This window comes from Tamandua tetradactyla, chromosome 18 (genome assembly GCF_023851605.1).
Source record: "Tamandua tetradactyla isolate mTamTet1 chromosome 18, mTamTet1.pri, whole genome shotgun sequence".
Classification (NCBI taxonomy): Eukaryota; Metazoa; Chordata; class Mammalia; order Pilosa; family Myrmecophagidae; genus Tamandua; species Tamandua tetradactyla.
Genome location: NC_135344.1, coordinates 67,233,753 through 67,254,841, shown reverse-complemented (window position 1 = coordinate 67,254,841; position 21,089 = coordinate 67,233,753). Strand labels below are relative to the sequence as shown.

Sequence of the window (21,089 nt, the reverse complement as noted above, 5' to 3'; positions counted from 1 at the left end):
CATGGAAGAGGGAGGAGAAGAAAGGGGAGTCTTCACGGAATTTTACAATAAATCCACCTTTTGACAAAAGTAAACAGTCATCTTTGGGATTGGGGGAAGCAGTTTATTTAGTTCTCTCCAGCGTTTTATTATTATTGTAAAATTCTGCCTGGAACTATTAATTTGGAAAAATTGATCTTCATTGTCACCATTTTGATTATCATCATACCACCACCAACACAACTCAAGTTCACAACCCCAATGCACAACAAATCAGGAAAGTGCCCTTGGCCCTGAGGAGGTGACTACCCAGCTAGTTTGGGGACCTGACAAGCACAGCTGCAGAGACCCAGGGCAGCAGGGAAGAGGAGGAAAGGAAGGGGGAAGCATCAATGCAATAAAATACAATTAGTGTCAGCATGTAAATCCCACACACATGTAGATGGTAGGCACACCACTCCTCCCCCTTCCACAGTCTGCTGATGTCTTTCCCTTCCGCCACCCAATTTACTTTAAACAGATTTCACCTGTATAAAAATATCAGCGGAAGGAAGTCTTTGTCATCCTTTCCTCCTCCCGCTAATATTTTCATTTTCCCTAAAAGTCAACCATCCACAAGAATGGCCCTCATATATTTTCTTTTCAGAGTTTCTTTTTTCTCTGCCTCCCTCCCCCTCTGCTATCAACATCTATTTTTTTTTTCAAGTTTTTACTGGACTATATAAGTATGACATAATCATTCTCCACTCTCATCTTAAGACATAATGCAAAGAAAAAAATCTTTCACGGAAAAATTCATCATTTTTCCCTCTTTGAAACTCCTCCTGACAAGCCTGGCTCCCTTAGGAGTGTCACCTCTCATCCCTGAGATGATGCTAGGCTGGCACTCACGGGGGCAGGGGCGAGACCAGATGCCCCTTTCCCAGAGTTCAGAAGGAACCACCAACATGCAAGTATTTTTCACAACACACAAATAAGTGATCAGTATTTCCCACTGAAGTGGTGTTTTTTTATTTTCTATTAGGTTATTACATGTTAATTAAGTCATCAAGAGCAAGTAACAGAATTTTAGAGCTAAAGGGATCCTCTAATCCAGCCTCCTCGTTTAGAATATGAAAAATTAAACTCTGTGAAAGATAAAGACTTAGTGGATTACGCTGTTAGTTTGTGGGAGGGATGTAACTAGGCCCCAAGTCTCTTAACTTACAGAAATGGCCATTATAAAAATTGTAACAGAAGGCTTCAGATATTCAAGCACATAAATCTGGCCCACCACTGGAAGTACCGTATTTTGGTAAGGTTCTGACCTTAAAGATAGGATGAATACTGAAATAGAAGTCCTAAAATAGCGTACGTTTTGTCTGTGTGGTTCTGCAACTAGGGGCAAATCATACACACACAAAATAAAGCAAAACAAAACCCTGAACTTTAAGAAGTAATGGAGAGATTAGATCAAAGATATCAGGTTAAAGAAGAATGTCCTTGTTTAATAGCAAAATTCTTCCATTTTGTTTGCCTACCTTCTTCCTACCTCAAATTCATTTTCCTTTTCCTTTTGTACCTTTTTGAAGTAAAAATCTCAAGTAGTGGCAAAAAGTGGAAGGAGAAGCAAAGAAAGTAAGAAACTGATAGTAATTGAAAACCAGACGCTGTGGCAGATATCTTCACAGTTGTTAATTCATTTACTCATAATAATCCTAGAGCTAGATATAAAAAAAAAAAAAACCTCTGTTTTTACTGGTGAGGGAACTGAGCTTAAATCTACCCAATGATTTTAAGCTGCACAGCCAAAAAGTTGTAGAACTGAGATTTAGACCAGGTCTATTTACTACCAAAGCTAAGTAAGCTCTTACTGGTATACTCTAACATAACCCTGGGACATGAAAAAGTGGTGAGCAAAAAGAAGAAATCCTTAAAATAAATAATATTATCATTATTAAAGTTCTTTAGTAAAATGAGTATAAAATCTTGATGATATACATATGGGATATAGCATCACAGCATTATTGGCCCTCATAAAGATTTGGAGATTCTGTTTTCAAATTATTTATCTTTTATAAGCCAGTTTTTTTTTCATGAAATATTTAAGGCTTATAGAAAATTATAAAGGAAACATAATTTAAAACACTCATTTATACATCACCCAACTAGAGAAATAAAACAATGAAACACACAGGTACCTTCCTCAATTCCACTTTATTCCATTCTTCCCCAGAGTAACCACAAATCTGACTCTGATACCCAAAACACCTTTGCTTTTAATTCTGAAGTTATGGAAAGGTTGAAATTTAGCATTTTTACCCTACATTGGGCAATAAGTAACCCTGAACCAAGCTAGTTCAACCCTTTAAATACAAACTAAACTCAAAGTCACACCTATTTAACAAATATTGACATTTATTAAACTCTCATTCTGTGCAAGGCTTTCAAACTTGAAAAAAAAATGAACATTTTCTGTATTTCAACATGGGGAAGTAGCATGTTAGAAAATAAACCAAAGTAAGCTATTGTGCCTTTTACATGCAGTATGCTAGAGTTGAAGAGTTCCTATAAAGAAAGGGAGGAAAGAGCTGTCAATTCACAAGAGGAGGAAGGAGAGTGGGGATTCCTCCTGGGTGTTCTCTCCAGCTCTGTTCTTGCATTGTAGGAAAAGGAGAGAGAATCTGCAGACCTATAGAAGCTCTTCTCAAAAGATAGAGATTTAGCAGCCCTTGCCAGATCCTGTGTAATAATTCCATTTATAAGTTCATTCTTAGAAGCAGAGAGGATTATTTTTTGCATGTTTTGCCTCAGTTGCCAAATATTATTGAAACTGTACTTACAAATATGTTTGATTCCAACATCCCAAGTTTAGTAGCCAAAGCACCAAACTTGAAATACGAGGGTCTGTGTTCTAGTCTCCTTTTTGCCACTAGTTAGTGATATGGCCTGAAAACATCATTTCAACTCTCTGCTAAAAAATGAGGCACAGACCTGTGATCTCAGGCCACATTTGAAAATTCGTAAGTTACGTTTGGAGAGTATTAATTAGGGCAAACCTTCAAGTGTCGTAAGGCACTGATTAGATCATTTGCCCAGGAACACATAGATACAATAAGTGGGATAGTGTAGACTTGACCCCAGAGCTATCTGATTCTTTCCACTATTATATGCTACAGAAATAGAGATAAATGCATATCTTTTATTGTTTTATTCTGTAAACAATATGTGGGTGCATTTGTGCTTATCTGTGTGCATGTGGTTAAGAGTGCAGGTATGCAAAATGCTAACCATCTCAGACTATCAGTGGCATGACTAATTATGTCCCTAATTTGACTCAAGATGAACAAAGCCTAAATTAATACTTACTAATAATAGAATCTAAATACTAGGTAATTTGAATTTCAGATGCTCTCTTTGTAGAATGATCACTTAAATTAATTTAATTTAGGCCATTGCTATGATAGAAAACGAGAGGTCCATAGGTATTTGGCCTCTGGCTGAGGTTGATTTAGAAATCAAATACTGTGGCTTGAAATCATTGCAAATTCCAGTTAATACAGTAAAATGGTGCTATGTCTCACCCTCACTCACAAGCTGTTTGTAGTCCATTTTAAAAAAGAGACTCTTTTTTTCCTCCAATATTGTTATTTTTAAATGTCAAGAATCAGATGTCTGCTGTTTAGAACTATTGTACCACTGCCAGTGACTGTCTGTATCAGGGTTTGGAGCAGGGATATGGATTTGAAGACATTAAAACTGTTTAATTCTCAGTTGCGATGTGGTTGGCTTTTATACATTTGGAATAAAGCATTGATGGCACATCTCAGGGTAAGTACTAATAGTTGAGTAAATAAAAATAGGAAGGGGTTCAAAGGAGTAAAAAGGTGTTTCTTTTGTTGTTTTGTTTTTGCTTTCAAAAGGCAGGATTCTTGGTTTTGTATATGCCTCTTTATGTAAACATTATGTGTTAAGCAACTGGCAGGTAGAGCTATTCAGAAGAGCAAGATTTTAGATTTCCAACTGTTAACCTAAAAACCATCCCTTCAAACCGTGGATTTTGCATTCATCCAGCAGCAGAAACAGGAAAAGGGAAACAAAACGCTCTCCGGTAGAAGTAGTGAGAGAGAGACAGAGAGAGAGAGAGAGAGAGAGCAAGACAGAGACCGAGAAAGAAAAGCCCTCTCAGAGATGAAATATTAGGAGAGCAAAATGATCGACCTTTTTAAGGCTGAGTGGGTTTCTTCAGTTTGTGTTCAAGTCTCGAGAAATGGAAGGACTGACCAGGTTTGGGTACAACTCTTTTATTGCTCTGTATTTGGTGATATTGTGGTGTTGGTTTGGGATGTTTTTTGGGGGGTGAGGGGTGACGGTTGGGTTATTTCTTCTCTAGTTAGGGGCCAGTAATACTGCATAGCTAATAAACTAAGATATATATGGTTGATAAGAAAACAGATTGAGACATCAGATACCTACAAATCTGTGTCTTTAGACAATCTTTTTTTTTTGACACAGATGCTCTGGGGAGGAACTGTTAGAGGACATTATGCATGCAAGTGATTAAAATGGGATCGGTCATTTTCCAGGACAAGAATCCTGAATGCTGACTGTTCCTTCACAAAATTAAAATTTCCGGATGGTCGGTTGTTGGTTGGTTGGTTAAATAAGACTCCACAAGAGATCCCTGAAAAATCATTCATAGCAATCATGTACTCAGGATTGTTTTTTCAATGCAGGGACAACTATTTTTCAAGATTCTGTTAAAGATTATTTCAGTCTTTGCCCAGTTGGGGTTTTCTTTTCCTGGCTGAGTTTTTCTTCCCCTTATTTTAGGACAATGTAAATTATACTAATTCAATTAAAAGTCTTAATGTGAAATTTGTGACAGTTTTGAATAATTCTGCTAACAGCTATAACTGTTGTGATGTTTCCTTGCTAACTTTTTAAAAATCCCTTTCAACCACAGTAATTATGATGTTATTTATTCTTAATTTAGATTGCCTTAATAGTTTAGCAAGTGAATGCCGAAGTTCTTGAACATATTTCTTATTTTACTTGCATAATCTTCTGCTTTTTCACTGGTCTTAGTAGAGATGTCCCTCTTCATTTATATAAAGATGAGGTTATTCCTGACTGATAGTAACTTTGAATGTGGAATCAATGATCAACGGCAGAATCTTGTTCATTCTCTATCATTCTTAATATGGACCATATCCAATTAATAGCAGGGAAAAAAGACAATTTGAGAAACACCATGAGAAAGTAGGGAGTCCAGAAAGTCTCAGCAGTAATAAAGGAAAGATCAGGAGATAAAAAAGAAAGAAAGAAAGAAAACCCTCTTGGAAGTTGTTAAAGAAACTTTATTATTTTTTATCTGCAATATCGTTATTCTAAAGGTATTTGTAACAACATTAAGAGTGCTTGGTTTGTCAGAGGTTTTTGTGGGTTACACATGCTTTCTGATCCCATAGAATTCCAGTCTTACAAATGGAAAATATAAATTCTAGCTAGCAAGAATAAAAGAAAAAGACTAGCCTTGGGTCTCTCAGTGGTGAGTGGATTTTATTTCTTCTGTCTGTGTTCTCCTTAAAAGATAGTTTGCTTGATTGCAAATTCAAGGTAATCATTCACTATTCTGCTAGAGAGTGATTCATGCATAATCTCTGGTCCATTCGAGATTGTGGCTAAACACGACTTTACACAAACTGATTTGTGAATGGTAGATAGAACACATCCGTTTTCTGTTTAAGCTTTTATGGGGGCAACTAAAAAATATATATATAATATTGCCAAGCTGACTTTGATTTGTGATTAGATTATGTTTTTTTCGCCATGTGTGTGTAAAATTCAAAGGTGACAACTTCTGTTAGTGGATTTGGGTGAAGTTAGAGTTCAGTGGAAGAAATATTTTGCTTTAGCTTAGTATCCTGTTTCTCATTTTGGAAGAGCATTTGTCTCTAGGATCCATGACTCAGAACTAATTAATGTGGAACTGAACCATGGAGAAATGCCGCCTTTACAGGCTGAAAACAATTGAAATCAGAAACTTCATATGCTTCAAACTTTAGTACCTTCACACACACTTAGAACAGGCATTCATTTCCCATCATTGGCCCAGGAAAATTGATAGAGAAGAAAATTTTGCTCTTTTAAGTAAAATCAGGTTGCTATTAGTGAGATACGTGGAGGTTATGTGACTTCTGTCTGATTTGTATTACTCTTTGAATTTTTAGTCCTTAACTTTTTCCCTTGCATAATTATAATAGTATACATGTGTAATTTCATATTTAGGGTTCATTTGTCAGTTTCTCAAGACTTTCATCCCTTCTTCTGTTACCAACAGTAATTGCCATTTAGAACTCATGATGACACAGGCATAATTTTTTTGCCTTCTTTTGGGAAATGCTTGTTTAAGTATTTTTCTAAATTCTTAGACTGAAACCACAATATGGAATACTTGAGTCTTTTTTCACTTAGTGATTTATTATCCTCCAACCCAGTCTTCTCTGTTCATAGCTAAAAGGTAATACTATAAAAAACTAATTAACTACTTTACAAAATAGATGGCGGTAAGGGGGGAATGTATTATAAGAGAAGTAATATCATCCACTCCTTCTATTACTTTTAATTAATTCCTTATTTCTATTCTTTCTTAGTTCTTTTATTTTTTGGAGAATATACACATGACCAATGAAAGATTTCTTCTGACTCTCTGGTCTTTTAAATGTAAGAATATTGTTGTTGCTTTTTTCCATTTGCTGAAGTTGAACAATATGCCTTGCCTTGTTTCCATTTCTAAGGTAAAGAAACTTCTAATTACATTAACAAAATGGGTTTTCTAGATAGGTAGGTCTTTTCATTCGCGTACATTAGGTCGCTGTTCTCTGTGAGTTGGAGTTTCTGCTCATCATTCTCACAGAATAAGGAAACTTCCCACAAAATTAAGGTTTGTAATATGACAGGCCTGCCCCTGAAGTAGAATTATATGAGCCTGGGGTTGCTGAAGGCTGTGTACCTGTGTGCGGTTCCACTGATGCATTTTATATCTGCATGGGCAGCCCTTCACCCATACTTCCAAAATGCGCTCACACATCACATATGCTTGCTTTGATCTCTGGTTCATGAAATAAGACCAACTTTAAATGTACTGTCTGACAAAGTCCATATAAGAGGAATAACTAGGAAGTAGGGAAACGAATTTTTTATAGATCACAGTAGAAATTACGTCACCTTGCTTTTAAAGTAATTATACTGACCCTCATGTCGGACCATCAGTGTAGATGGTTAGTGGTCCCACTTCCCTGCTGTGAGGATGATGCAGCTTTTAGTTCCTTTATGTGAAAGGAAATGACTTCTGCCCCCTTAATTTTTTTTGTTTGTTTGTTTGGTTTTTGGCATGAGCAGACTTCACGAATTGAACCCAGGTCTCCGGCATTTTCCTCTGGCAGGGGAAAATTCTGCCACTGAGCCACCGTTACACCGTGCTGCCCCCTTATCTTTTATATTTTAGCATAACGAAGTATCACTGTAAAACTTGCCATTTTAACCAATTTAACATGTACAATTCAGTGTCATCAATTACATTCACAATGTTGTGTAATTATAACCACTGTCTATTTGCAAAATTTTTTAATAACCCAAACAGAAACAATGAATCCATTAAGTTATAATTCTCCATTTTCCTCTCTCCCCTGCCCCTGGTAACCTCTCATCTACTTTCTGTCTCTAAATTTGCCTATTCTAGATATTTCATATAAGTGGAATCATACAATATTTTTTCTTTCATGTCTGGCTTCTTTCATGTAGCATATTTTAGAGATTCATCATTAGTAGCATATATCAGAACTTCATTCCTTTTTCTGGTTGAATAATATTACATTGGATGGATATACCATATTTTGTTTTTCTGTTCATCTAGTGATGGTATTTGGATTGTTTCCACCTTTGGCTGTTGTGAAAAATACTGCCACAGATTCCTTTGGGCATATGCCCAGAATGAAACTACTGGGTCATACAATAGGTAATTCTGTGTTTAGGTTTTTGAGGAACTGCCAAAATATTTTCCTCAGTGGCTGCACCATTTGCAGACCCACCAACCATGCATGAAGTTTCTGATTTCTACACATCCTGGCCAAAACTTGTTATTTTCAGTTTTTTAAATTATGTCCATCCTACTGGATGTGAAGTTGTATTTCATTGTAGTTTTTGTTTGCATTTCCCTAGTGACTTATGGTGTGTACCTTTACATGTTCCCCCTTATTTATTTTAACCACTGTTAATATATATATTCAGGATTATCTTAACTCCTCCCAAATGTTACTCTCCAGGATTCTAAAACCTAGAATAGTGTGATTAAAGAACAAAGCAGGGTGGGCCACAGTGGCTCATCAGGCAGAGTTCTCGCCTGCTATGCTGGAGACCAGGGTCCGGTTCCAAGGACCTGCCTATGCAAAAAAAAAAAAAAAACAAGGAAGTATTTTCTTTAAGAACATAAGCATTGGAAGGTCATATGGTATAGCTTCGTATTCATAGGCGTCTCCCTGCAAAACGGATATAATATTTTTCTACCTACCTATTTCTCATCAGGTAATCACCTTATAAAGGAAACTTTTGAAATTATTTAATCCAATGCATTCTTTTTAAAAATGAGTAACATAAAACCTGAGGAGATACCTTGATTTACACGAACTCAATCCTCTCATCAGTAGCAGGGCTGGAGCTAGAACACTTATTGCCCTACAGACCATCCGATTCTTTTTCCCATATGGTCTTATGCATCTGTGAAAAACATTAAGACTCTTTTCAAAAAACATTTTTCTCATGCTTAATATATCCATTTAAGGCAGTAAGGGCCAAAGCACAAGGAGGCAGAGGGAGAAAAGAACCAATCTGAAAGTTAGGTTTGAAGTATGTGTATGGCTAAAAAAGGCTCATAATAGATGAAGAAAATTGTTACCTCAGTAATTACCTGCAAGTTGTAATTCTGTGGTTACAATTGGCAGGGTAGAATTTTTAACTACTGAAAAAAGAAGAAATGAGTATGCTTCTACTGTTATTCCCCTCAGCCCCTCCTCCACCCCCATGTTTTTATTATGAGTGAACTATGCCAAAGAAGAACAAGTAGGACAAAACTGCTGCGTGTTTGGATTTGTGATCTTTAGGCTGCACCCAGGGCCTCAGGACTTGGCTTTGAAGAAGGCTGGCTTCTCTCTGGCACCTTCCACTCTCTGGCATCTTCCACTCTCTGACATCTTCCACTCTCTAGCAGCCAGCTCCTTTCACCTGTAAGATAAAAATTGTTAACATGGCTGTATCCATATTTTTCCAAAGCCAAAATTAATATCTATGAGGTGGCGTCGTTGAGAATAAGTGTTAGCAGTGGGACAATGGGAACGAATATATCCAATCAGGGCAGCTCTGGAGGAGAGCAGTGGTGCATAGGCATTTACAAGGGCTGCAGGCTCATCTCTTGGTCATTGGTTGCATCTGAAATTGAAAACTAAGGGAATAGGAAGATGTAGCGTGAAAGCTGAAAATGCTACAGAGTACACTGTGAAGTGGCCTCAGAAGGGTAAAAAATGAGCATCATACTGCCACCTACATCTGCACAAATAGATGTTTATGGCCACTTCCTCGATCATGAATATTTAGGGCTGTGGTTCCTTAACTTTCAGTGCCCAAGAATCACCTTGAAAGTTTCTATAAAATGAGGGCTTCTGTCTTCAACACAAAGTTCTGATTCCATATATCAGGGATGGTACTAAACAGAATCAGTGCAAGAACCACTCTTTAAGCAACCCAGTTCTAGGGAACTGTTAGGCTTAATTTATCATTTTACCTACCGAAGGGGGCAGTAGAATCTAACAGATGGACTCGAAGCCTTTGTGACTATTCAGTTCACTACTGCTGCTGACTCCCCACACAGCCTGAGCTCTCTCTACTTAGCACTTCCATTTCAGTATCTGAAATGACATTGTGACTCCATGTTTGTTTCAGGTCTTAGGGGAAAAGAGTTTAATTTTGAATCTGGGAATGAAATAGAAAATATAGCTATATCTAAAAAGATATAGCTAAATCCTCAAATGTTAGCATGTTTCACGTCTCCTTCATGTGTTTCATGTACTATATCACATTCTCTTTTGCATTTTACTTAATCTAATTTTCACTAAACCAAAGTTAGGACGAACAGATGATTCTGTGGTATAGAAGAAGGCTTCTACACTGTAGGAGGAACAGTATGTTTTAATTACAGTCTGGATGTAAGGCTTCTTTGTCCCATGTACTAAATACAGATGCAGATAAAAGCTTTATCTGCAGGTAAAAAGATAGCAAAGGGTTGATCTTTTGATAGCACATGCTATGTGGGTCAGGTTTACTCATGGCTTAGTATTTACTAGCAGGATACAATTCTTCTGGCCTCCTCAAGCATGGTTTGCTCAGACAAAACCTGCTTTTGTGTTTGCATCTTAAGTTTGACAGGATCCTGCTGCCTTATTCCACATAGCTTTGGTAAGTCAACCGGACAAGTTTAATTAGCAGCAACAGCAATGGGGCTTGTCTTCAAGGGAACTCTCTCCACCCTTCAGCACCTTGTTTATTGGCTTAACCAGGTTCTACAAGGAATGTTTCCACCATGGCAACTTTGACAGGTATGACTTCTTCAATCACTACTGGCAGATGGCAGTTAGCCCTGGTCCATCTTTCTTCTTTGCTCATACCCAAAGTTTCTCATAAGTTCTCTATTCTCCAAAGCCAGCTGCATCATTTGTATTAGGTAGTAGAAAGTCAGAGCTAGGGAACACTGAAGCCAATTGTCTCACAGCATCTCTTTTATCAATCTGCTAAAGGTTACCTATTTCACCTACTTCCCCATTGCCATCAAAAAAATAGATGCCAAAACCTATCAGAATTCTCATGCAGGAAACCCGGGTTCAATTCCCAGATCATGCACCAAAAAGAAAAAAAAAAAAACCTCCCAGAATTCATGGGGAAAATGAACTATGGTTAATGAAGTTATTTCTCTTAATTATGAAGAATTGTGCAGTGTTCTTGCCATTTTTTAGTTATAGACGTGGAAGTGAGTAATAAAAGTTCTCCTGTGGGCAGTGCGACGGTGGCTCAGTGGCACAATTCTCACCTGCCATGCCATGTTCAATTCCCCGTGCCTGCCCATGCAAAAAAAAAAAAAGTCCTCCTGTGGCTACAACAGGACCAGCGGTCCATACTTAGAAGGCCACTCACTCGCCCAAGTATCTCTCCGGGCATCAGGCTGGTGGGCAACCCCTCCAGCATTCAGCAGGGACAGCCAAATGTGTTCTATAGGACTGTTCCCTTTAAAAATCCCTCAAAGGATTCCAACTACTTGGAATTCCTGGAGAATTCAGGTCTTTTTTCTCCTTTCTTTAATTAGTAGAAGTTTAATTGGTTTTCCTGTAACTCAGGTGGTGTCAGTGAAAGTACCTGTCATTTGTTTGCAAATGAAACCTGAGCTCTCTGAAAATGACTCCCATGTAAAACCTTACCCTCACAACACTCCTCCAGCCTTCTAGATGATTTTAGATGGTTTCCTGTTCTCCCACCTCTTGGAAGAGTTCCATGGCATGCTGAGCAGACACTTTTAGTCAAAAATGCCTATAAATAGCTGATTTTCCTGCTTGCTGCCTTCTCTCTAAGGCTTTTATAAAAGAGGTGAAATAAATCCACCAGAAACAAGACCTCACTGTGAGATGTGTGTGATGAGGCTTATGAAGAATCAGATCTATAGGTTGAAAATTGTCCTGCAGTCTCTGCTTTGCCATACTTGACTTATACAATCATTGCACCAAAAAAGAAACATTTTATTTCCTGCCAGATGATCTCATGAACTGAACAATCTCACGTGAACTTTCATGCTTCTTAAAAAATACTTACTTTGACTGTCACACAGCTTTAAAAAAGAAATCCCAAACCAAATGTTATTCATCAGATTCCAGTTGTAAAACTAGATTCCTATTGCTATTCCATGTTGGGAAAAATTTTTAACCTTTTATTTTTATATAATTCCAAACTTAGAACACAGTTGCAAAAATAATACAAAGCCCATACAGAGAATTCCAATATACCCCATGCCCATATACCCACATCCAACAATTGTAACATTTTTCCTTATTTACCATATCATCTGTTTATCCACCCATCCATCTGTTCATCCATCTTTCTGTCTACCATCCATCTATCTACTGGAAATTTGAGAGTGGGTTGTATATATCATGCTCATTGAATACTTAATATTTCCATTACATTTCCTAAGAACAAGGATATTACCTTATCTAACCACCTTAAGTACAATTATCAACTCCAGGAAATTTAACAGTGTTATAATATTACATGTACTCTATATTCCAATTTTTTCATATGTCCCAATAATGTCCTTTTGGACATTTCCTCCTCTGTTATTAGATCCAGTCTAGTATCATCTGTTGCCTTTAATTGACATTCCCTCTTTAGTCTCTCTATTTTTGTTAATTGTGGTAACATATTTACAACATAAACTTTCCCGTATTGACCACTCCCAAGCCTACAAATAATGGGACAATTACATTCATCATGTTGTTACTGTCACTGCCGTCCATTGCCAGAACTTTCCTGTCGTCCCAAACAGAAACCCTTTACCCATTATGCATTAACTTCCTATTCCCACTCTCTATCTCCCTACCCCTCGTAACCTGTATTCCACTATCTGTCTCTATAAGTTTCTATATTCTAGATATTTCATATAAGTGGGTGTTTCCATTTGCTAAAGCTACCAAAATGCAATATACCAGAAATGGATTGGCCCTTAACAATGGGAGTTTATTGGTTTACCAATTTACAGTTCTAAGGCTGTGAAAATGTCCAAATTAAGCTATCAAGAGGGAGATACCTTCTCTGAAGAAAGGTTGCTGGCATCTGAGTTTCCTCTGTCAGATAGCAAGGCATGTGGGCAGTGTGTCTGTTTGTCCTTTGCTACCAGGTTTCGTTGCTTTCAGCTCCTGATTCCAGTTACCTCCTCTCTGAGCTTCTGTTGGTCCTCTCTTAGCATTTCCAGGGATTTTATTTCTCTGTGTGCAGTCTCTCAAGGTGTTTCTCTCTGAGATCTCTGGGCTCTGTCTGTCCTTTTATCTTCTCATAAAGGACTCCAGTAAAGGATTAAGACCCACTTTTAATTGGGTGGGTCACATCTCAATTGAAACAACCTTATCAGAAGTCCCACCCACGATAGATCTGCCCCCAAAGAAATGAATTAAGAGAAGGTGGCCTTTTCTGGGGTACATACCAGCACACTTCACCCTCTGGACCCCCAAAAGACATGTTCTTTCCATATGCAAAATGCGTTCATTCCATCACAATATCAGAGTATCACAAAAGCCTTTAATCATTTCTGTAGCAATAACAAGTGCAAAGTCTCATCAAAATCACTTACAGGAGTGGTCTGTCCTAAGGCAGAATTCTCCTCCAGCTGTGAACCTATGAAACTTAGGACAAGTCATCTGCTACCAATATACAAAGGAGAGACAGTCATAGCATAAACATTCCCATTTCCACTGGGGAAAATTGGAAGGAAAACAGGGGTTAAAGGTCCCAAATGGTTCCCAAAACCTGTAGGGCAGATTTCATTTGATTTCAAGATCTGAGAGTCATCTATAGAAAGACGTTTTATCTTCAGGGCTTGAGACAGCAGCAGTCTCACCCTTTCCAAGGGCTTGTGCAGTGTCCCTGCTCTCTCCAAACACTGGGGTGAGGGCTCCAACATCTCTGAGCATTGGGGAGACAGCCATATTCTAAGGCCCACCCTCCTCCAGCATCTGGGTTGCTGCTGGACTCTCTACCATCTCCAAAGTACACCCTCAACCCCCTCAGAACAATCAGGTGATGGCCAGACTCTCCCGAGTTCCTGGGGATTGTGCTGTGCCTCTGTGAAGCCTAGGGCAGCAGCATTCTTCCTGAACAAGGGGGAGGAAGGCACTCCCTCTGCAAACTCTGAGGCAAACTCACCCTTTCCACATACACGGGTCAGTCTGCTCTCCTGGCCCAAGGTTTCTTTGCTCCAGAGCTCAATTTCCATAGTTCTGCCTTTGAAGTCATTTTCTTTCAGTCTGTCCCTTTTCTGTCCCTTTTTGTCCAGACTAGCAGTGGTCCCATTCATAAAGATCTCACAAAAAAACTCATCAATTTTATATGCAGCACTTGGGGTCCCACCCCTCAGACAATAGGACTTTCCACAAATCACTTCTAGATAATTGCACTCTAACCCTAACTTGCACTGAAATGGCTGGGTGGATCCATGTTTGGTTAAATCCTCACATGAGGCACTATTCTTAGGGGACTCATTTTACAGAAACTCAGGATTTTCCAAACCATCAATTCCTGGTTTCTTTGTCCCTGAGAGTTCAGTTCTCAGCTTATCTCCTTCCTCTCACATTTTACTATAAGCTGCAAGGACAAGCCAGGCTGCATTTTCCACATTTAGTTGGGAAATTTCCTCAGCTAGATATCTAAGCTCATCACTTTCAAATTCTGCTTTCCATCCAACATCATTTTGCCAGATTCTCTGCCACTTTAAAACAAAGGTCACCTTTCTTCCTGTTTGTAATGACACATTCATCATGTCTCTCTGAGGCCTCATTGGAAGTACCTTTAGCATCCATACTTCTACCAACAGTCTCTTCAAAGCAATCCAGGCCTTTCCTATCAAGCATTTCACAATTCTTCCAGAATCGTCCCTTTATCCACTTATAAAACTGTTATAGCATTTTTGGTATGTGCATCTCGCAGCACCCCACACTTCTAGTACCAAAATCTGTTTTGGTTTTTTAAAGCTGCCAAAATGCAATATACCAGAAATGGACTAGCTTTTAACAATGACAATTTTAGCTTACAAATTTACATTTCTAAGACTGAAAATAATCCAAAATAAGGCATCAAGAGGAAGATACCTTCTCTGAAGGGAGGCTGTTTGCATGCAGAACTCCTCTGTCAGATAGCAAGAACCGTGACCAGCATCTGCTAGTGCTACACTCCCACGTTTCTTTGCAGAGGCTCTTATTTCTCAATTGAGTGGAATTGGCACCCTTTTCAAAAATCAATTGACCATAAATGTGAAAGTAGATTTCTGAACTCTCAATTTGATTCCATTTTTCAGTATGTCTGTCCATGTGCTACTGCCATCCTATTCTGATTACTGTGACTTTGTAGTAAGTTTTAAGATTGGGAAATGTGAGTTCTCCAACTTTGTTCCTTTTAAAGATAGCTTTGGCTACCTGGGGCCCCTTTCCCTTCCATATAAATTTCATGATTGGCTTTTCCATTTCTGTGAAGAAGGATGCTGGAATTTTTATTGTGATACATTGAGTCTTAAATCACTTTGTATAGAAATTGAAATCTTAACAATATTTAGTCTTCCAATCCTTCCATTTACTTAAGGCTACTTTGATTTGTTTTAGGAATGTTTTGTAGTTTTCTGTGTATAGACCCTGTACATCCTTGGTAGGGATTTGGTGAGTAATTCTTTTAGTTGCTGTTGTAAATGAAATTTTTTTTTCTAAATTTCTTTTTCCAGTTGTTCATTACTACTGCATAGAGGCACTGCTGATTTGGAGTGTTGATCTTATACCCCGCCATGTTGCTGAATTCAATTATTAGCTTTATGTTCAAGTTTCCAGGTCTTCTATATGTAGGATGTCATCTGCAAATAGGGAATATCTTCTTCCTTTACAATTTGGATGCCTTTTATTTCTTTTTCTTGACTGATTTCTCTGACTAGAAAATCCAGTACAATATTGAATAATAGCAGTGACAGTGAGCATCCTTGTCTTGTTCCTGATTATAGGCAAAAATCTTTCCATGTTTCACCACTAAGTATGTCATTAACTGTGGGTTTTTCATATATGCTTTCTGTCATGTTGAACTTTGAAGTTTCTTTCTATTTCTACATCTCTAAGTGTTTTTATCAAGAAGGGGTCATGGATTTTGTCAAATACCTTTTCTGCATCAATTGAGATAATCATATGGGTTTTTTCCTTTTGGTTTTGTTGATTCTGGTTTTTTTTATTATTATTATTCTCTATTTCATGTGTCTCTGCTGTAATCTTGGTATTTCCTCCCTTCTGCTCACTTAGGGTTTACTTTGCTCTTCTCTTTCTAGAACCCTCCAATTACAAGACTAGGTCTCTGATTTGAGATCCTTCTTCTTTTATTTATTTATTGGGGGTTGAGGGTGCATGGTTCAGGGATCAAACCTGGGTCTCCCACATGGAAGAAGAGCATTCTACCACTGAATCACCCATGCACCCCATTCTTCTTTTTTAAGATAAGCATTTAGAGCTATAAATTTCCCTCTCAGCTAAAATATGGAACTATTAAACTTTATCATCAGGGAGTCCCCTGGTACTATGCCAAGCATTCAGGATGTCCAGGTCAATAGGTGGAGCCCTTGATCTTGAGGCTTACTCTTGTGAAGCTTGTGTGGATAGCAGAGAGGCTTGGCCTGCCTGTGGATATGCCTGGAAATTACTTCTGGAGGACCTCTGTTGTTACTCAGATGTGGCCTCGCTCTCTCTGGGTCCAACCCTGTGGGTGAGATTGTTGCTCTCGCCACTGTGTGGGACATGGCATCCAGGGGTGGGGGTCTCCTGGCGGTATGGGGGATGACTCCCAAGGATGGGTCCAGCCCTAGTACTGTAGGATCAGTGGCTTCGTCTTGACCAGGAGGGGGAAAGGAAGTGGGACTGGTGAAGTATCAGTGGCTGGGAGAGTTGAAGTGGGGTCAGCAGACTACTCTGGAGGTCACTCTTGTGCAGGCTTCAGTTGGACAGTGCTACCTACCATGGCTTGCTGGGCCCAGGATGGAAACCATTCTAAACAATCCTGGGGAACACCTAGGGCAATGTGTGGGATTCTACAGGGGTTCCATGCACTGGGGTGGCTTTCCAGGGACCTGAGGCCTCCAGGTAGGTCCCTGGACCAGATGGGTCCTGAGGCCTGGAGAGCCCAGCCTCTCCAGAGCATCAGCTGTTTCCATTTCCCTTCTACATATTGTTGGCAGCCCCTTCCAATGTGAAAGGGTTAGAGTGACCATAGCCCAGGTGTCCCTGAAGGGTGGATGGAGGGATCAGGGGTGGTAGTAGAGTTGTATAGAGAGGATGGGATTTGACAAGTGAGTGTGATTGCTGAATTAATAAATTGATATTTCTTTTGGTTTCCTGTGTCTTAGAGTGACTTGGGGTGGAGACCTGGAGTTGTGGAGATGTGGCCCATGCCAAAGTACAGTACTCCACAGTCTGTACTTTGGCTGATTGTTGTGCTGTACTTTGCATTTTATTGCTTTTGTGTATGTGTGTGTGGTTTTTCACAGGAAAGAGGAAAGTCTATTGGAATGATAGAGAAATGTTTGTTCCTTCTGGCCTCTTATGCTCTGGAGCTGCTACGGGGAGGGGTCTGGAATGGTAGTGTGGTGGCCTGTGGCAGGCTCTGGGATCTGTCCTGTGGCTGCTTGTTGAGGAATGTTTTGAAGACTATTGCTTTTTTCTCTATTTGCTTTGTGTATATGTTGTATTATACAATTAAAAAGTTGAACTAGAAAAAAAAGGAAGAAAATTAAAAAATAAATTTCCTTCTCAGCACCTCCTTTCCTATGTCCCATATGTGCTGGTTTGAAAGTACTATGAACCCAAGAAAAACCATGTTTTAATCCTGATCTAATCTTGTGGGAGCAGCATTTCTTTTAATCCTGATCCAACAATGTCGATTGGAAGCATTTGACTGGATTATCTTCACAGAGACGTGGCATGCCCAATCGTGGGTATGAACTTCTGATTAACTGGAGATGTGACTCCACCCATTCCAGGTGGATCTTGATTAGTTTACTGGAATCCTTCAAAAGAGGAAACATTTTGGAGAGAGAGCCAGAGTTGGCAGAAACAACAGATGCCTCAGAACCGCCAGTACCAACAGAGCCTACACAGCCAGAGACCTTTGGAGCAAAAGGGAAGCGCACCCGGGGAAGCCCTATGAAATGAAGAGAGAAAGCTCGCAGAGGTCACCATGTGCCCTCTTAGCTGAGAGAGAAACCCTGAACTTCATCAGCCCTTTCTTTGGAGTTAAGGTATCTTTCCCTCAATGCCTTAATTTGAATATTTTCACAGCCTTAGAACCATAAACTTGTAACTTATTAAACTCCCCTTTTTAAAGGCCATTCCAATTCTGGTATATCACATTCCAGCAGCTAGCAAACTAACACACCATAGGTTTTGATGTGTTGTATTTTCATTTTCATTTTCATTCTCCTCAAAATATTTTCTAATGTCCTTTGTGATTTTTTCTTGGATCCATTGATTGTTTAAGAGTACATTGTTTAATTTCCACATGTTTGTGAATTTTCCATTTTTCCCTCTGTTACTGATTTCTGGCTTCATTCTGTTGTGATCAGAGAATATACATTGAAGGAGTTCAAAATATTTTCAAATTTGTGGAGACTTGTTTTGTGACCTAACATATGGTATATCCTAGAGTGTGATCCATGTGCATTAGAAAAAAATGTGTATTCTGCTGCTGTTGGGTTTACTTGTTTTAGAGTATTGCTCAAGTCTTGTATTTCCTTATTAATCTTTTGTCTAGATGTTCTATTCGTTATTGAAGAGCCATCTATTTCTCCTTTCAAATATGCCAGTATTTGCTTCATATATTTTGGGGCTCTACTGTTAAGTGCATATATATTTATAATTGTTATATCTACCTGTTAGATTGACCCCTTTATCAGCATATAATAACCTTTCTTGACCCTTTTATATAGGTTTTTACTTAAAGCTTATCTTATCTGATATTAGTATAACTATTGCAGCTCTCTTGGTTCTACTTACATGGTATATTTTTCCATCCTTTCACTTCCACTGTTCATGTCTTTGAATTTAAGATAAGTCTCTTGTAAACAGCATATAATTGGATTGTACTTTTTTATTCATTATGCCAATCCCTGCCATTGACCATCAAGTTTAATCCATTTACATTTAAGTCACTACTAATAATGCAGAACTTCTTCTAACCCTTTTGGTCTTTGTAGTTTTTATAACCTTTTTGTCCCTCAATTACTCTTTTAGTGCCTACTTTCGTATTTATTTGATTTTTTTTATTGTACCATATTAAGTTCCTGCTTTCTATTTAGATATGTTTTGCATAGGTATTCCTTGTGATTACCATGGAGTTAATATTTAACATCCTAAATATATAACAGTCATATTTGATTTGACACCAACTTAACTTCAATAGCATACACATACACTATTCATATAAGCCTTTGCCCCACCCCACGACCTTTTCTTGTACTTTTTACAAATCATATTTTTGTTCATTGTCTGTCAGAAACATAGATTTATCATTCCTTTTTTGTATTTGCCTTTAGCACCTGTAAGTAGTAAGAAGTTGATTTGCATACCAAAAAATACAATACACTGGTACTGGCATTTATAATTCCCCAAATGGTTACCTTTACTAGAGGTCTTTCTTTATGTTGCTTTATTCCACTGTCTAGTATCCTTTCCCATTGGTCTGCAGTACTCCCTTTGGCTTTGCTTGAGGGCAGGTCTAGTGGTAATGCACTCCCTGAGCTTTTGTTTATCTGGGAATGTCTTAATCTCTCCCTCATTTTTTTTTCTGCCTTGTTTTTGAAATGAGGATTTCCGATGAAAAGAAGCCTTGCTAGTTGGTTATTGTTTTTCTCTCAGTACTTTAAGTATTTCAACCCACTGCCTCCTTGCCTCCATGGTTTCTCTTGAGAAATGGGTATTTAATCAGATTGAGATTCCCTTGTAGATAACATGTTGCTTTTCTCTAGCAACTTTCAGAACTCTCTCTTTATCCTTTGCATTCCAGCTTGACTATCAGGTGTCCAGGCCTATTTCTCTTCAAATTTATCTTTTTTGGTGTTTGATGGGATTCTTAAATTTGTATATTCATGTCTCTTGTTTAAGAAGTTTTCTGTTCCATTTCTTTGAATATTCCTCCTGCTCCTTTTTCTTCTTCTCCCTCTAAGACTTCCATCATGCATTTATAGGTATACATCATGGTGTCTCACAAGTCTCTTAGGCTATTTTTTGCTTTTTCTAATTCTTTTTTTTTTTTCCTGGTCTTCAGCCTGACTCATTTCAATTTTCTTGTCTTCAAATTCACTGATTCTTTCTTCTGCCAGCTCCAATCTGCTGTTGAAACTCTCCTGGGAAATTTTCATTTTAGTTATGTGATCTTGAACTCCAATAGTTCTGTTTGGTTCCCTTTTAAAATTTCTGTCTCTTTATTGAAATGCTCATATTAGTCATTCATTGTTTTCCTGATCTCCTGTACTTCTTTCTTTACATTTTCCTTCACCTCCTTGAGCATTTTGAAGATCATTTTTTAAATGTCTTTTCCAGAATGTCCACAGTCTGGTCTTCTTCAATGATGTTTTCTGGGTTTTTACCTCTTCCTTTTGATGTGCCATCACTTCCTGTTTTTTAGTTTGTCTTGTAAATTTTCTTGCACACTGTACATTTTAATATTTTCAAATATTAACTTTGAGATTTAGTCCCTGAGCTGTCTTGAGTTTGTATCCAGCTGGCTCCACACTGCTTTGTGAAGGGGTGAAGAAGGGACCACTAAGGATGCCAGGAGCCTCTCCTATGGCTCATTGAAGCTGGGTTTTCTTATTTCAGCCTTGCCCAATAAATGCAGCCCTTTAGCTGTTTTCCATAGTTTTGAGGAAGGGTACTGTCTTTAAGTATCCTATGCTACTTTGCCCAAGGTGAGTTGGAATAATGGCCACCCTCAGAGGTGGGCCCCCAGTGATCTGAAGCAGCTAATCAAAAGCAGCAATAAGTAATGTGTCTGCACACCCAGGTCTTGTGAACCTACGTCTTTACATCTCACCCTGGTGCTAGCCAGCTGCACTAGGGGCTGGAATTGAGTACCTCACTTTTGCTGCCATAAGGCTGGGGAATGGGCAATGGTAGTCACTGCCCAGAGAGTGAAATTCACTGGTACTTTTCACAATTTTCAGCCCCTTCCTTTGGCTGTTCCTGGATGCTTCAGTGTTCTACTAGACTCTAGAGTGCCAAAACAGTTGATTCAAGCAGGTCCTGCCTGTT

At 38.6% G+C, this 21,089-nt stretch overlaps 1 protein-coding gene across 15 annotated transcripts in view; it reads left to right on the top strand.

Moving 5' to 3' along the window:
* DLGAP1 (DLG associated protein 1) overlaps positions 1–21,089 on the top strand; it is a 1,070,811-nt gene that overhangs the window by 668,682 nt on the left and 381,040 nt on the right. Inside the window, exon 1 of one of the 15 annotated variants that reach the window (XM_077135902.1) lies at positions 4,020–4,251. The exons of the other annotated variants lie outside the window; for them this stretch is intronic. Within the exon in view, the coding sequence (XP_076992017.1) occupies positions 4,171–4,251 (81 nt within the window). The 5' untranslated portion in view covers positions 4,020–4,170. Of the gene's footprint in view, positions 1–4,019; positions 4,252–21,089 lie in introns of those variants that run through there. 15 annotated transcript variants of the gene reach the window in all.